This window comes from Medicago sativa, chromosome 4 (assembly GCF_051527215.1).
Source record: "Medicago sativa cultivar Bolivia chromosome 4, Bolivia_mono, whole genome shotgun sequence".
Classification (NCBI taxonomy): domain Eukaryota; kingdom Viridiplantae; phylum Streptophyta; class Magnoliopsida; order Fabales; family Fabaceae; genus Medicago; species Medicago sativa.
The window spans coordinates 84,679,477-84,697,250 of record NC_140752.1 but is presented as its reverse complement, the minus strand read 5'-3'; the positions used below and the strand labels follow the sequence as shown (position 1 = coordinate 84,697,250).

Genomic DNA, 17,774 nt, shown 5'->3' with positions numbered 1-17,774 from the left:
AATATGTCATGGCTGATTGGTTGAACATCCATAAACTAGGGTATTTGGCTAAATAAATATTCAAGTGGGTTTATGCAACAAGTAATTCTCAAAGTCTACAATGCATTAAACCCCTTAATTTTTCTTTGAAATAGTTTAGGTTGGTGCACATAACACATAGCTTGTGGTGAGTCAAGTTTGAAGGTTTGCTATCGTTACTATTTTAGATGAGAGAATGAAGGATGAATAATTAAAATAAATTATTCAGGTCAGAGAGAAGAGAATGATTTATTAAGAGAGATACGAACAATGTCATTAATACCATCAAAAGTTAACATTACACACGTGCAATCCGAACAATTTGATTTTGCTACTTTTGATATGCGACCGCAACAAATACATAATTTCTCATATGCAGAAAATCCAAATCAAAGTCATTGTGCCCATAGATATAAATATGATATTTTACTCTTCTATATTGAGAAATATCAATTATTGTTATTTCAATAAACTCATAATATGTTTCGATACGCATTCAATATTCACCTTTGATTTGTTAACCAATAATGTCATTCGAGTTTAGTTATAACTAGTATAGACACCCGTGCCAAGCACGGGCTAGAATTTCGTCATCCTTAAAGGAAGAGAATATTGTAAAGTATTAAATGTATGTTAAATCTCAACATTGGATAAAATATTGGAGGTTGAAGAGTAAATAAGTGAAAATAAACTCATATAGTTAAGACTTAAAATTTTGGATGAAGATGTAACATCATTATCACTCGTGTGATTGCTCTTTCTGCAATGTGTCAATTCACACAAGCGTTGGCTCCCCCATAAGTCCCACTCCTACAGAAATGACATTTCACATCGGTTGAAATCGACATTTCACATCGGGTTGCGACCGATGTAACTAAAGCTGATGTTGTACGTCATTCACTTGTCACATCGGTTCTAGAACCGTTGTGATATGTCGTAAACCACATCGGGCGGACAGTCACTGATTTGATATGAGATGCAATAGTGTGAAAAGATAGGATTTCACATCGGTTGTACAAATCTGCTTCAATATTTTTGGGAAGCGGAAGTGGTCCGTGGTGGTGGATAGCAGATACAGAGAGTCTCATGCTTAATAGAGAGATGTTAATGTGTCAAGTGTGAGTTAAAATAACTCATCGAATAAGTGAGATGATTCATGTATCTAATGTCTTAAGATTTTGGGTGAAGTTGTTAATTAATCTCACTTGTGTGCTTGTTTTTAGACCAATGTTATGATACAACCTAATAAAGGTTCCCACGAAAAGTTCCAACAATATGACGATTTGTTTTGTTAGTCTTATGGTGTCATTTGTTTAATTTTGTATCTAAATTTTAGTTTTGGGATGTCATTCGCTTTCAATTTTTTATTCAACCTCTGTTACTTTAAATTCCTTCACTTTTGATCTTTAGACCAATTTGACAATGAAAAAAATATAGATGTGTTCTCCTACGTTGACAAAATATATGTTTATTAGACGTTTTAAATTGATGTGACATTTTTTTTAATGAATATGTTATTTTGGTAACATAATTACCAAGTAATTTTCAACTCCTTCAACAAATTCATAAAATTACCAGCAACTCATTCTATTCCCTATACTCTCACAAATAAAGCACACACTCCTTAGTTTTTCCATTATGATTTGTCTCGTGTACAAATTCCCTTTTCACCTTATTTCTTTTTCTAATTTACTTTCTCTTTTCTTCTGAAAGAAAGGAACAAAGACATCCATCTATGAAACTGGCACCATCCACATTTTTTACCTTGTTGTGCCTTTGAGCTTATTTGATTATCTCATCATATCACAAATACAGATAGTCTAACACTTGAGGGAAAGACGTTAATGTGTCATGTGTCATTTAAACTTACACATTATATATTATTATTTTTTTGAAAGAACTTATACATTATATATAAAAGTATATATTGAGCAACATATAAGTGAGATGACTAATATATCCAATATCTTAAGGTTTTGAATTTAGATGTGGTGTGAATTTCACATGTGGGGTTTTTCTTTGTCAAATGTGATGATCAAACCTATTATAGGCACTCTAAGAACTCTGAACATCATGATTAATTGTTTTGTTAAGTTTTGAAATTTGTTTGCTTAATTTTTTTTTTATATTAAATATACGTTTTTTTGATGTCATTTACTTTCATGCAAACGTTTTTATCTAACCTCTATTATTTAAAATACCTTCACTTTTGATTTTTTGTGGAATCTAAGAATGAAAAAATGCATGTTTTTGCTAAGTTGACAAAGCGACACTTTAAAATCACGTGTCATTTTTTTATTGAGTTTATTTATTTTTTGGGTGGAATGAATACTCCAACTCCTGTAAACCATAAAATTACCAATAACTCGCTCTATTTTCAATGTTTCCACGGACAAAACACTCACTACTTTTTTCTATCATTTCTCTCATTTTCAAATTACTTATATTCTTTCATTTTCTAATTTCATTTCTCTCTTTTCGTGAAAGTTAGAATCATAAACCCTTCTCCAATCACAGACGCAAAAAGTCTCACACTTAAGAAAGATATGTTAATGTGTCAATTGTGATTTAAAGTTCCATATTAGATACAACTGTAGATGTCGAGACACATGTAAATGAGATGATCAATATAAGGGTAGATGTTTAATTTTTATATTAAATTTAAATTTTTAGTTGTTGTTCGTTTTCCTGCAATTTTTTTAATCATTCCGTATTATTTTAAATTTTTTCATGTTGTGTCTTTGGTTAGATTTAACCATAGAAAAGTTCTAATGTGTTATGCTGAATTAACAAAATACATGTTTATTAGAACTTCTTAAATGTTATTGTGTTTTTTTAATTAAGTCTAATTTTTGGAAAATTAATTACTCAAAAATCTCTGACTCATTCGACTCACTTTATTCTTTATAACCTTATGGACAAAGAACAAATTTTTTTTTACCGGTATCATTTATCACAATCTCAATTTTATTTTTCATCTTATTTTATTTTCTAATTTTCTTTCTCTCTTCTAATGAAATAAAGGAACTGAAATCTCCCTCCATTAAATCACAACCAACCAACCTTTTTTTATCTTGTTGTGCATCTGTTTCACCATATTTGACTATGTCATATAATTATGGACATAGAGAGTCTCACACTTGATGTAATAGTAGATGTTGAATAACATATACGTAAGATGACTCATATATGTATGCCTAGATATTTGGAATAAAAATGTAATATTAATCTCACTTGTGTGGTTTGTCATATAGTCTAATACATTGATACAATCCAATGTAAGCTCCATGAGATGTATCAATATTATTATGATTTGTTTTGTTGGTTTTTGTGTGTCATTTGTTTAACTTTTTTTCATCATAAATTTTATATTTTTTATGTCATTCACATTCATGCAATTTTTTTTTGGCAAGACAATATTTTTTTTGTCAACCTCTATTATTTCAAAGTTCTTCCCCATTATTAGAGTATGGGCCGGAAAAGGAGAAAAGTAGTTATGAGGTGCCAACCAAATTAAGACGTCATATCTTTCTCTTGAAGTTTTTGCATTCTATTCCTTTATTAAAAAAATAAAGAAATTCTTCACCTTTGGTCTTTTGTAAGATCTCACAAAAGGAAAACGATATATGTGCTGTTATACTAAGTTAACAAAATACATATTTATTAGACATTTAAAATTGATATGGATTTTTTTTATTAGTATATTATTTTTGTAGTATAGTTAGCCATAATCTCAAACTCCTTCAACAAACCCATAAAATTAACAACAACTTATTATTTTCGCTTATTAGTTCTCTATGTTAAAATTTCTTTTTCATCTTCTTTCTTTTTCTAATTTACTTTATCTCTTCTCATAAAAGAAGTAAAAATAAAAAATAAAAAAAAATCCCTCTTTGAAACCGTCATCAACCCACCTTTTTTACCATGGTATGCCTCTAACCTTATTAGGTATCTCACCAAGTCACAAATACAAAGAGTCTCACAGTTAAAAGAGAGATGTTAATGTGTCATATGTGAGTTAACCTTCTACATTGGATGCAAGAGTGGTTGTTAAACAACATATTAGTGAGATGACCCATATACCTAATGTCTTAAGGTTTTGGGTCAAAATATGGTGTCAATCTCATTTGTGGGGATTCTCTTAGCCGAATATGATGATTCAACTCATTGTATACTCTTGCAGAACTATGAACATTACGATGAATTGCTTTCTTAGCTTTTTAATGTCATTTGCCTAAAAAAATTATATCAAATAGAAAAATTATTTAAATTTGTACTTTATTTTAAATTCCTTCATTTTTGGTCTTTGGTAGGGAACAAACCATGGAAAAACGTCAATGTCTTATGATGAGTTGATAAGATGCATACTTATATTATTTTAAATTCCTTCACTTTTGATCTTTGGTAAATGAGTTACATACGTACGCAACAAAAAAAATGTACAAATTTTGATCTTCAATAGATGTAATATGTGGGAATGCAGATAAAGGAAATAATCGTCAATGTTTCAAATTTAAAAGGCAAGAAAAAATCCGCATCCTTATTTACTTTGAAATACATTGAAATCATTTGATTGTCAATGATATTGCTATAAATACAATAATTATCCGTTAATTTGTAGTATTATATATTTTTTAAAAATGTTTGATTAGAAATATGACATTGTAAAATTTGGACTAACATAGTAAATGCTGACAAAAAAAAAAGGGATTAAAATAAAATAGAAGGGAGCAGATGGAGTAGTAAATAAGGTTAATAAAGACACAGAGGAAAAGACGTAATCAATGGAATTCAGTAAATTTAAATGATTATGGTCTTATTAAAACAACCACTTGACTTCATAAAAATCACATAAGCAATTGCATGATTTACGGATCGTAAAATATAAAAAGTGAGGAAATATGCTAAATTTAATGGTTAATTAGTTACTTATTAATGGTTAAATAGTTAGTAATGCATTTATTAGGAAAACTATTACAATTATTAGTATTTAAAAATAAGAAGAAAATTTGGCTAATTTGCACCTTACAGGTTAAATGTTTTTGGCTATTTTTCACCATAAATCAATCAAAATAAATGACAAATTTAAATATGTATAATGCATGTAATTCAATATGTGTTGAAACTTATTGAAAAAAAAGTGCTAACATGAATGAGTGACTAAGCAATACCCAATAAGCAAGCTTTATTTAGATGAGGAAGAGTGTGCGTGTTTTCATACAATATGTCCTTAGAGAGCTTATTAACCATTTGAATTCAATTATTTGGTTCATGTATTAATCATATTGAGGTGTATTAACATATTAGTTATGTTTACCAATGCTTTTTATCAAATGTACTTTATTTTTTATGCTTTAAAGGATAATGTTTAATATCGCAATAATAATTTCCCAACCACTCGGAATATACAGCAGTGTCGTTGTTTAAACTATATATTAATTTCTTTATTTGCTAGTAAAACAATTCTTCTTCTTTTTTGCTGATAACAAACTATTAAAAAAATACGAATATGTATTAAAACAATTCATTAAAGCAGTTTATTTACGTTCTAGTAAGTTAAAGAGAACTCAAATATCGGGGGAGCTTGCTAGAGAAAATATGCTTATATAAAATGCTATCTTTTTTTTTTTTTTATTTTTATCTACCATCTGAGCTACCTCCTCTATATAAGATGCTAATAGCATTTGAAATTGGATATGAGAAAGGAAAAAAAAAAGTCTCCAATCTAAAGAGCATTAATGATTTTGGTTGACCAATAAGAAGAGTGAATAAGAAGATTGTCTTAAAATTATCACAAAAATGGTTGTACAGATATCATTATTCTTTTCATTATTACCACTCCAAAGTAAAAAACCACTTTGAGTTTGATCTCGATTCAAACGTTTTGTGAATAAAGAAAGATAAATAAAGAAAAAAGATTTGTTTCCTTCTCAAATATAAATAAGATAAATAAAGAAAAACCAAATCTAAGCACCAAAAGAAAATATAAAAGAGTAAAATATTAAAAAGTAAAATAGCAACATCACAGATAGAAAAAGCAGCGAGTATTAAGGTATTAAAATAAAATAGAAGGGTTATATTTGAACCCAGTAATATAAAATAGAAGGGAGTAGAAAGTGGTTATATTTGTTTGGTCAAGTAGTTTAGTAGCTAAAAAATTCTCCTTTTCAAGGATAATAAGTGGGGTTTCCGGGATTCGAACTCCGACCCCTACATATATTATGCAATATCCCATCCAGTTGAGCTATAAGCCATGGGACACTTATAACTTAAAAGCCACATTTTCAATCTTTTTTCTTGACAAAAAAAAAACTACATTTAATGCATATAAATTAATGTGGTTAAACGTGTTTTAATGCACACGTTTAATGCACAATATTAGGTGTGTACCTTTTTTCGTGTATGGCACTTGAAGCAAATTTAAGTGAGTTATTTTACTAATTAATTAATTGTGTTTTTTTAGGGAACTACTCCCTCCGTTTCAAAATGAGTGTCGTTTTAGGTGTTTACACACATATTAAGAAATGCAATGATTAAGAGAAAGAGAATGATTATTTTACCAAATTATCCTTATTAACTATTGGTTAGTTTTAAAAGTAATACTTTGGAAGTAGTGTGCAGAGTATTAATTGGAGGGTACAATTGAAAAGAAAAAGTTATTATTGCATTGGAAACTGAAAGCGACACTCATTTTGAAACAAATTTTTTTGGCTAAAGCGACACTCATTTTGAAACGGAGGGAGTAATTAATTGTGTTTAAAGGGTAGAAACTCGCCCACAACAACTTAAAGTAAAGTAGTGGATAAATATCAAGAACTTTTAATTTCATGGACCAATCAAATGCAAGTTTTTTTAAGTAAAGTTTCATGATCTTTTTAAAAGAAAAATCAAAATTGTATAGCTACATTCTCAATGAACCCACGCTCACCCAATTTCTTTTAAAAAAATTAATAAATTTCTTAATGTACTTATGATCACATAATTATTTTTAAAAATATGTCTCTTCCTTTTTTTATACACTTCCTTCCACATGCATAATGCACACTTCCTCTTGATTTTTATTTTTTATTTTCTTTTTGTTTTGAGGGGATTTTATTTTATTTGCAAGTTTAGAAAGTGACGATTAATATGTTTTGGTAAATAATTGCTCCATTTCAAAATACATGTCGCATTTTTACAATGTACACTATTTACATAACTTATGTTAATCATATTTTTTAACTTATAGATAAATACAAATGTTAGCATGTAAGATGTTTAATTTGTATTGATAAATATTTTCAAACTACTTATTAAATTTTTATAATTTTTTACCATAAATAATAAAGATATCAACAGTCAAAGTTATATATTGACATGTATAAAGTGATTGTCTGTGACATATATTTTGAAAATAAGGGAATACACAAAGACAAAAATATTTTGTCAATTTTTTTTGTTGATATTTTTAATACTCATGTAAATGACAATTAATATCCATGAGCAAAATTTGAGTATGTAATAAATATTATACTCTAAATATTTTTGATATTTAAAAAAGTTTTGTTGACATCGTTTTTATTTAAATAATTTATTTTCGTATTTCCTTATTTAGTTAACAATACACATGAATGCAACAGATGCATGAAATTAATACTCCCTTTGTATTTCTTCAATTTTCTATGATGATTTTATGATTCTAGATGTAAATTTAATGTAACAAATAATGGGTTAAATATATTTTTTTTGAAAAGGTTTCGTCTCTACAAAATAAGGAATTTATAAATTTAGTCTTTACTTATTTTTTATTTTTTAATGTTTTTTAGTCCAACATAATTATCATCCATGCCATTTTTGTCTTGGCTGTTAAGTGAACATGTATTTTTTCTTCAAAAAAGTCAACATATATTTTGAATCTTTTTTTTTTTCTTTCAAAATTGTGTTTAGAAATTAGAACAATATAAAAAAAATCCATCCGCCAAAAATGTCATCATATTCTGAGTTTTAGGTCTAACTTTTGAAGTTTAAAAAATTAATATTTAGTTAATCCCATATTAAAAAAAACACTAAATTTTAGTCTCCAAAATTAATACGTTTTTTTTATTTTAGTGGATAACGACATGTTATTGGGTGACATGGCATGATTATATTAAGCTACATATTGTATCGTAGTTATTAGGACTATCATCACCAATTTTTGAATTTGGGGGACCAAACATAAAAAAAAAAAAAAGACTTATTGGGACTATAGCCGAAATGTCATTGCTTGAACTAAAGTATTGTTAAACCCTGAAATTTATATAATGTTCTAAATATTTTATTTCCGAGAGGATGATGTTTTAATCATGGTTGCATAAAAATCATTATAGTAAGCAATTATACGGGGCATAGCAAATTTAGTTTTTTTTTATCAAGTAGTTTAGTGGCTAGAATTCACCTTTTTCAAGGTGAATAAGTGGGGTGTTTGGGGTTCGAATCCTGACCCCTGCATATAATAATGTATGTCCCTGCCAACTGAGACAAAGTTATATATTGACATGTATAAAGTGATGGTCTGTGATATATATTGACATGTATAAAGTGATTGTCTCCTACTTATATTTTGAAACGAAGGGAATACACAAAGACAAAAATATTCTGTAAAAAAAATGTAATATTTTTAATTCTGAAGTAAACGATTGTTTCCTTATCAAAGAACGAAAACAGTGTCAACATTCTTGACTCAAGTAAATGACAATTAATATCCATGAAGCAAAATTTGAATATGTAATAAATATTATACTCTAAATGTTTTTGTTATTAATTTTTTTTTGTTTACATCGTTTTTATTTAAAGAATTTGTTTTCGCATTTCCTTATATGAATGCAAACAATGCATGGAAATTAATACTCCCCTTATATTTCTTCTATTTTCTATGATGATTCCATGATTCTAGATGTGAATTTCATGTAACAAATAATCGGGTTAAAGTTAAATATATTTTTTTTGGGCAAAAATTTTATGTTATATATGACTTTGGTTATCTCGTTGTTGGCTTTGTGTAATTCCCTAATTGGTTATAATTAAATTGAATTCTGATTCATTCATGTCTTGAAAATTAGTAATAGAGAATTCACAGAAAATGCAATTTGAAGCTAAAAACCATTGCTTCTTTGTGAGTGGCTGTAATTTTGGTTTAAACGGGAACAAAATTAAAACTTCTGACTTGCAAGAGAGCAATATCAGGAAGAGAACACATGATTGATAATAAGTTAATGAGAAAAAATTGGAATAAAGGAAGGATAAACTCTAACATCTATAGTAATATTCATTAAGTCGACATATCAATTGGAATAAATGAGAAAATTTATAGATAAAAGCTAAATAAATTTATTGATATTAGTTTTTCGACATATCAATTCATTAAGTAATATTCATTCAACATAATGTATATAAACTCTAACACCTTGATTCTATATCAAATACAAAACATTGCCTCGACTAAAAATTGTATTGTTGATTTTGAACACCTTGAAGTCGAATAATATAGACAAATGCTATCAATTCATTAAATAATATTCAATCAACATAATGTATATAAACTCTAACACCTTGATTCTATATCAAATACAAAACATTGCCTCGACTAAAAATTGTATTGTTGATTTTGAACACCTTGAAGTCGAATAATATAGACAAATGCTCTTCAATGGGATCCAGAGAAAGTAGAATTAACGATTAACAATAAGATACACAAAAAATAAAATCAGCCCCATAATCTACAACAAAGTGATTAAACTTCCATGTTTTTTTTGTTTACAAAAAACTTCCATGCTTTTAAAACACGAAAAATAATTTTTTTTTTTTTTTATGAATTTGTTTATGGAGGAAGAGATGGGGAAGAGACATATGAAAACAATGAAAAACTTTTTATGAATTTGTTTATGGAGGAAGAGATGGGGAAGAGACATATGAAAACAATGAAAAACAAATTGTCAATATATAGGGAAAAAAATCATGACATGATCAATTTTGATTGGCTGATGAAAACTAAATGTGTCATGAATCATTTTGATTGGCTAATAAAAAATAAATGAGTCATAATTCAATTTGATTGGATGATAAGAAAACATTAAATGCACCTTTCAATATAAGGTTGCCACATGTACTATCAAAATAAAATAGGGGAAATGTTTATAATAAAGATAATATCACCTGTCATTTAATACATCTTTGTGTACAAATACAATCAACATCCACATTAGCACATTCCTTCGTGTGAGATGAAAAATAATACTACTGTTCGTTTGCTCCTACACTGAATATGACAAAATCACAATTATTTTACAAAAGTTACACTTTATAGCTTTCGTGATTACATCCAATACACCATAATACCAAACATGTACTTAGTCTAACGCCTTAAATGGATTTAATACAAAATATAAAATACAATAACTATTGAACATTTTAATTAAGATAAAAGACCTTTCAGCTATAGAGCAATTTTGCCTTAAAATATTACTACTAAACAACAATATCTATGGAACCGATGACCCTGGCTCATACTGATAACCTTAGTTAACACTTCACCCAATGAGGCAATGACCCAATCATTCAAATTTCAAACAATATATAATTTTTTAATTGAATAAAATTTTAGTGAATTTCGTCTACTGATAAACAATTATATTAAAAATATATAACAGGAGAGTGTTGTCAAGTTTTCCTTGTATTATCTGTCAAAAAAAAAATTCCTTATATTAAGCAAAGTCTAATTCACAAATACACAAGTTACGTGTTTCATTGAACTTCCGAGTTAGGCATCACAATTTTGGTACATTTTATTTCATAATGCAACCCTTTTTCTTTTACGTATTTTATAATGCTACCTTCTGGATTTACACTAATCGGATCTGCCTATGATGCAATTGCAGCTCTTCAAAGTAATTAATTGTTAAAGACATTTTAAGAAATTTATTCTCAAAATGAGGGGACCTAATTAACATGAGACATAACTCAGCATGAGGAAGAAGATAAAATGAAACTAAAGGGTCTACTTGAGATGCACCGGCATGAATGTGGGCCAATTTTAGACCTGTAATGCACGAATCGTTCATTTAGTTTAATGATATAGAACGTTAGACACATTTTAGTAGATTACAGTAAAAAGAAGAATGACTTCATTGAATTAGAAACTTGATGAAGGCTTTTTGAAAGTTGCTCGGCATCTCAATTCGTTTTCGATTGGATCTAATTTTTCATTAAATGTTTTGTGTGTAAAATTTGATCAGGTCGTAACCACCAATCGATTTATTTTCCAGCAAGGCAACCAATTTTGGGAGATGTATTGAGCAACCATCAAACTTTGGGAATCACTCTTCACGCTTCTAAAACTCCTCTTTTCCCAATGTCGTTGGCCGAGCGACACTAAATTGACATTCGCCTCTCCAGCAGTAGTTTAGTGTCGTTCGACACTTTTTAAATTGGTTCAATCACTTTTTAAATTGGTTTACCAATTTAAATAGTCTCTCGAACCGCATTTAACTGCCTCTAAAGATATTTTAGTTTTTTCGGGGTGGCTGAGAGAAAAATGGAAGCTTAAAGAGTAATTTTCCCATACTTGTATATGACTTGAGGATTAACAACTCACCCACACAAGTCCAAATAAAAACCACAATAAACTAGCCCAATAACTAAGCTAAGACTTGCTAAAAAATCAGAAATTAAATTAAGAGTAATAAAAGAAGGAATAAAAGTCCGTCCAAATTGATGTATCCTTCAAGCTAAAGAGTGGATATTGGAAACTCCCTTCTTGTGAAAAAGATTGCAAACTGTTACATGTACTAGTGGTTTAGCAAACAGATATGCCAACATGTTACAGAAAAAAATAGATGAAAGCTTGTATAATTGTTGAGGTTGAATAGCTCAATTGGTTTGAGTTAAAGGATTAAAGGAGTTGAGCCGTTAAAGATTCATGATTCAAACCCATATGAAAGAGAAAAAGAATGAGTTTCCCGTTTATAAATGTAAGTTACCCTTTCCTCTTGTCTTGGATTTTGCTGTAGCAATTCCATTGTTGTTGTTGCATCAACTATGCATTCTATTGCGTCTATCGTGACATATGCTTCCATGTCTATCATCATGGTCTCATATTCTTCTCCTGTAATGGTCATAGGATTATACTCGGCTCCACATCCATTGTTTTGTACAGTCCTAACAATTATGCGTTCATAGCATTTTTGCGATCCTACTCCTACCACGACGGATATGGATCGACTACCTTTAGTATTTGATGACTTTGATAACTTTATTGTATTTTGGTTATAGATGAATGAGTCACCAAATCTCAAAGTTAGTCAATTTTGGTCCTACGATGACCTCTACCACAATTTCCTCGAGCCACAAATGCCTAAAAAAGTAACTATTATCCCGTACCATAAAGTGCACTAAGTAATCTCTTAACTAATAAGGGACATTTAAAGTTATGTAGAAAGACTCTTATTTCCATTCCACCTTGAAACACACAAATAACTTAGACAATCAAATTTTCTACACCAACACACAGTTGTTTCCCCTCTTGAGGATCAAACTTGGCAGGGTGGGCATTAACAACCTCGGAGTTCGACAAAACTGGTCACCATAATGGACGACTGTGTTAGATTATATTTCATTATCCATAGTAGCTCACCATAAGGATTTTGGTATGCATTATGCATATCTGTATCGTGTTCATTGAAATTTGAACTTCATTGATAGGCTATGTAACGACCGTTTCGATTATTTAATTATTTTAATGAGTTTTAGAATATATTTATATGATTAGTGTGATTTATATGATTTTAGAGAAATTTATGAGACGTGACTTATTTTATTGTTTAATAAAATAAGATTTGAAAATAAAATAAATATTAAGTTGTGGGGTTATTTTGTGTAGAAATATATTTGTTATTTGGTGTAGAAATATATTTGTTATTTTGTGTAGGAATATATATGTTATTTTGTGTAGAAATATATTTGTTATTTGATGTAGAGATATATTTGTTATTTTGTGTAGAAATATATTTGTTATTTGATGTAGAGATATATTTGTTATTTTGTGTAGAAATATATTTGTTATTTGGTGTATTAATATTATTAAGTGGGAGAGATATATATTTAATTTAGAAATAAATAAGATTATTTAAGTTTACGATAAATTTTACATATTTTTAAATTTTACTCCTATAACATATAGACAAAATATGTATAACCAAAGCATGGATATATTATGTAAAGTAAATAGTAATGCTGCCATTTTTTTCATGTTAAAATTATCAATAATTTAGAGGGGTAACCTTGGCTCAACTGGTAAAGTTGTTGTCATGTGACTGAAAGGTCACGGATTCAAGTCCTGGAAAACAGCCTCTTGTGTAAAAACAGGGTAAGGCTGCGTACAATACACCAAATGGTGGGACCCCTTCCCGGACCCTGCGTATGCGGGAGCTTTAGTGCACCGGGTTGCCCTTTAAAATTATTAATAATTTAACAAATATGATGTTTGTTTCCTACTTGTAGGATTTTAGCAGATATGGGATACCTACTGCTCAAGCCCTTTTGTTCACACTACAGTATTTGGACTCCCTCATGTTGTAATATGGGATTAGCATGAGCTAGTGAAGCTGCTGTTAGGTGAATTTTAAGTTCTTGAGCATAGTTAACCCTTCAAGCTTCGTAAAGCATTCCAACTTCAATCCGCTGCTGTAAGGAAACCCCTACAGCAGGCAGGCCAGATCTACAGTTACTGTGCAAGATTTCATAAAAACCAAGCATAATTTTATCAAACCAGCCACAGTTCAGGCCAATATAAAATCTTGTCTTTCCCCGAACATGAACAACACCAGCATGCCGTGCTTCTTCTAAACTGGAGACCTCTTCTGCAATCACTTGAGAATCAGATGAAAGATTGTCAGGGCAGTTCTGAATATGTATTTTCAAACTATTTATGACCTGATCCACAAAATCATCGCCTTCTATATTTAGAGCATCTGCATAACCATACTGAATAACACAACAATACACCCCTTTGAGATTTGATTTTTTGATGACAATCCTCTCATGTGGAGCAACCTTGGGGACTAGAAGATATCGAAGAGTTGTGAATATTGTGACCTTATGAAGGGATTTCATGTTCTTTATGTAGTGTCCAAGAATAGGAGTCAGCCCATCTTGAATGTTAGAATAGAAAAAGCATAGCCCGGGAACCCTTTGAACCCTGCAGTCAGCCAAACGTTCTTCAAGTCTCTCAAAGGTTATCTTGTGGGTTATCTCATAATCTATCTTTCTTTGTCTACCATAAAACCAACCGAACATGATGAAGGCAAGGATAAGTGATATGGCAAAAGGAATCCATCCACCTTCAGCAAATTTAGTGAAAACTGCACTGACATAAACCGCTTCCATAACAAAAAACACACAGAAGTACAGGGAAACCAGTATGATTGGAGTTCTCCATATCATGATCATGACTAAAGTAAGCAATATAGTGGTGATAAGCATCACTAGGCTCACAACAACACCTGCAATAAACATTATACAACATGAGAAGTTTGCAAAGACTACCAGTAAATACTAAATAGTTCCAATTAATAAATAGAAGACAGTGCTAATGTCACTATATGGCCAAAAGAGTAAAAATCATAATTGATGCAGATTTTAAGATTGAGAAGAACCACCAGATTATAGACTACATAATAGCTTGTGTCCCCCACTTATAATACTTGGACACATCTAGAACCAACAAAACCCTTCTATTCATCTATAATGCGACGTCGACAAAGTTCAAATTCAAAAAAGTTATGTAGTTGATGATGTGAATAAAACGGTTCTAGTATTATGTTTTCTTAATCAGGTGGTAACTAATTGATGCTATTATATGTCAGAAAAGCAATGGGTTTTAGAAACTGTCATACCGAAAGCATTTCCAATATCTTTTCCGTCTCCAAAAATAAGTATGACAGCAACACAAAGGACCATAAGGATGTAATTGACTTCAGGGGAGTAAACCTCTCCTTCTTTATTATGAGAAGTGTGTACAATCTTTACTCGCGGAAAATAATCCAGCACTACAGATTGCTTGATTACAGAAAAAGTGGCTGATATTAATGACTGGCTAGCAACAATTGCAGCCAACGTTGCAATGATAAAGATAGGCCAGTAGACTGGTGTTGGTATAAATTTGTAAAAGCCGTCATTATGATCATTGGGATTCTTGATCAGGTATGCTGTCTGCCCCGCATAAGTCAGAACTAAAGATGGGTAGATTGTGAATATAAAAGCTATCTGTTACCAAAATAACAAAGAAGAGAAAGATAAATACTAGCTGAAAAGGAACCGCAATCTTGAAAGAAAGACCAAAAATCATAAAGTCTACCTGAATGGACCGCGGATTGAAATGACCAAGATCAGCAAACATTGCCTCAGAACCTGTCAGAGTGAAAAATCAAGAAAGAAAAAACGGACAAAAGTATGTACTATAATGTGCATGCATATCCATTTGGGAATAAGAAAGTGCATCTTCACATGCAAGTTGCAACATTAAGGTGATGAATTTTAAAATTGAGAACATGATTGCTATATTCAATTTAAAAGCCAGAGACTCGAACAATAAAAGAACTGGCTTGCCCTTCTAAACAATTATCCACCTAATTTTCAGTGCTTGGACATATTTTGGTGGGTCCCTCAACATTAACTTGCAAGATTCTCTTTTGCTCAACTCTCATATAACAACATTATCTAGTATATAGCCTGACTTGCTCCGCAAGTGCTAGAACGTAACACGTGAACTTATATGGTTTGGCGGAAATAATTTTCTCAGTTCTGCATAAAAAATGGCATATCTTGCATGCTGCAAAAAGGATGGATGGATGATGATGATATAATAATAAGATACATACCGGTAATGCAAAGGACAGTGCCACCAAGTAAAAGCCACCCAGATTTTCCATTCCTCATAAAGAAATGGAAAATGTAGTGCGGAGATAAAGCCTTGAATATACTTGGATAGTTGTGAATGATGCTGTAAATTCCCACAAGTGGAGTACACAGGGTCCATGCACCCATTATTGGGGAAAAGAGGAAACTGACACGGGATGTACCAAACTTTTGCAACAAGAACAGAAAGATCAAGACGACTGCAGAGAGTGCTTCCACCGTTGCTGCAAAAGCATGTCCAATGACAGGAATCAGAGTTACATAAACCAGGAGAATAAATTGCATGCCGACGTCAACAAAATCAGCTAAACTCTAAAACTAGAAATCCCATATAATTTGATATTTTTACTTGCCAAGCAGCTTGATTATATCGGACGTGTACAAAACTGTGTTAGTCAAATAATTTAAAAAAGCACGATGGTCACAGGCTTCTCATCCTATGCCGGTATTCCAGTATACAATAACAGCAAGGAAAATGCTAATTGGCACGAAAATACACAAGTGGCATTACACGGTTACATTATAGCCCATTTTTCCTATCCACCAGCATTTATTCATGAATAATGCAAGGTCTTTTTGCTCCTTTTGTTATAGTTTCATAAACAAAAAATTCTCAGAACATTTAACATTCAGGAAAGCATCCTGGTCAACATTTTAACACTAAAATCTATGGAATCTAGAAAATATAAAAAAAGTTAGCAGGCAGTAACGGAAAAACTTACTTTTGTTAATAGAAGGAAAAGGTGCTCTAACTCCATCCATAGCAGACAAAACTGAGAAATGAAAGGAATTCACAAATGAACGAATCTGAAATAAAACCATAATTCATTCAAGAAACCGAAAAACAAAAATTGACAAACCTGAAATTGCAGGGGTGAGTATACCATCACCAATAAGCATACAAGTACCCAACATAGCAATGAAAAGCAATAACCTTCTGGCAACAAGGCTTTTTTCGAACAACTTTGCAAGCCATGTATTTGTTTCAGTAGTCCTATCGAAGTTTAACCCAGTTTGCTTAGAAGGCAAGATCCCAATATTGAAATGTCTGCATAGTAATGAATACAGAGCAAATGTCCCTCCTACAATGCAATTGAGAAAGTAATTCTAAGTCTAACCCACTAAGCACTAATACAGACACAGACACTGGACATGAAGCAGACTCATAAATAATTAATTTGGAATAATAAATTAATTGAATGTAATCATGTGTGTCTGATGTCCGCCCAGATACTCGTCTTCAATCAGAAGTGTGGGTGCTAACGGTAAATAGCAGCCTACCTTCACCGTGGTCATCGGCTTTGATGGCAATATTGGCATACTTAACAAGACCAATAAGAGTGAGAGTCCAGAACATGATACTGTAAATTCCCAAATAGTCCTGTTCAGTTGGAGATTTGAGAGGCATTGAAGGATAAACGTAAAGCGGTGACGTCACGAGTCCTCCGAAAACAACACCTAGAGTTTTGTATGCAAGGACTAAAGTGTCTTTTTTCTTCACCTTCCCCTTCCCCTGCAACTTAATATAACATAACAATTGCATGCATTGTTCATTCATTCGTTAATAATTAAATAACCCCAGAAAGAATATTTGAATATTTATTAATTAACTAACCTGTGCATGGTGATTGCCATTGGGAAGGTTGAGAACGACGTCGTTTGAGGAAGAATGGCCATCCATGATGAATGATTTCACGGCCACCACTCACTGCACTCACCCAAACTAGTATTAAGGAGTAATTGCTAACTAACACTGGAATTAAAATTAAAATAAGCTAAACTTCAATCAAACAAACATTACTCATTATATAATGTGCCAAGAGATG

The 17,774-nt window shown here is 30.8% G+C and overlaps 1 protein-coding gene across 3 annotated transcripts; it reads right to left on the bottom strand.

The window, feature by feature from the left end:
* Window positions 1-13,314: 13,314 nt before the first annotated feature.
* On the bottom strand, window positions 13,315-17,774 carry LOC146932966 (putative potassium transporter 17). Of its 3 annotated transcripts, none has more exons than XM_085704687.1 (8): window positions 17,564-17,774; window positions 17,230-17,467; window positions 16,809-17,030; window positions 16,671-16,721; window positions 15,912-16,172; window positions 15,389-15,441; window positions 14,928-15,297; window positions 13,315-14,534 (listed from the first exon to the last, which is right to left on the bottom strand). In XM_085704687.1, the coding sequence occupies exons 1-8, from the start codon at window positions 17,627-17,629 to the stop codon at window positions 13,681-13,683; spliced, it is 2,115 nt and encodes a 704-aa protein (XP_085560813.1). In that variant the 5' UTR covers window positions 17,630-17,774; the 3' UTR covers window positions 13,315-13,680. The 3 variants fall into 3 exon arrangements, with proteins under 3 accessions (XP_085560813.1, XP_085560814.1, XP_085560815.1); XM_085704688.1 differs by having other exon boundaries at window positions 17,230-17,461; XM_085704689.1 differs by having other exon boundaries at window positions 17,230-17,455.

Bases quoted from the DNA above. Each gene is read 5' to 3' on its own strand.
- LOC146932966 (XM_085704687.1), bottom strand. From the start codon at position 17,629: ATGGATGGCCATTCTTCCTCAAACGACGTCGTTCTCAACCTTCCCAAT. The intron at 17,031-17,229 runs GTAGGCTGCTAT...ATTGCATTGTAG, and splicing joins AGCCGATGACCACGGTGAAG to GAGGGACATTTGCTCTGTAT. The intron at 14,535-14,927 runs GTATGACAGTTT...TGTTTATTGCAG, and splicing joins AGATATTGGAAATGCTTTCG to GTGTTGTTGTGAGCCTAGTG.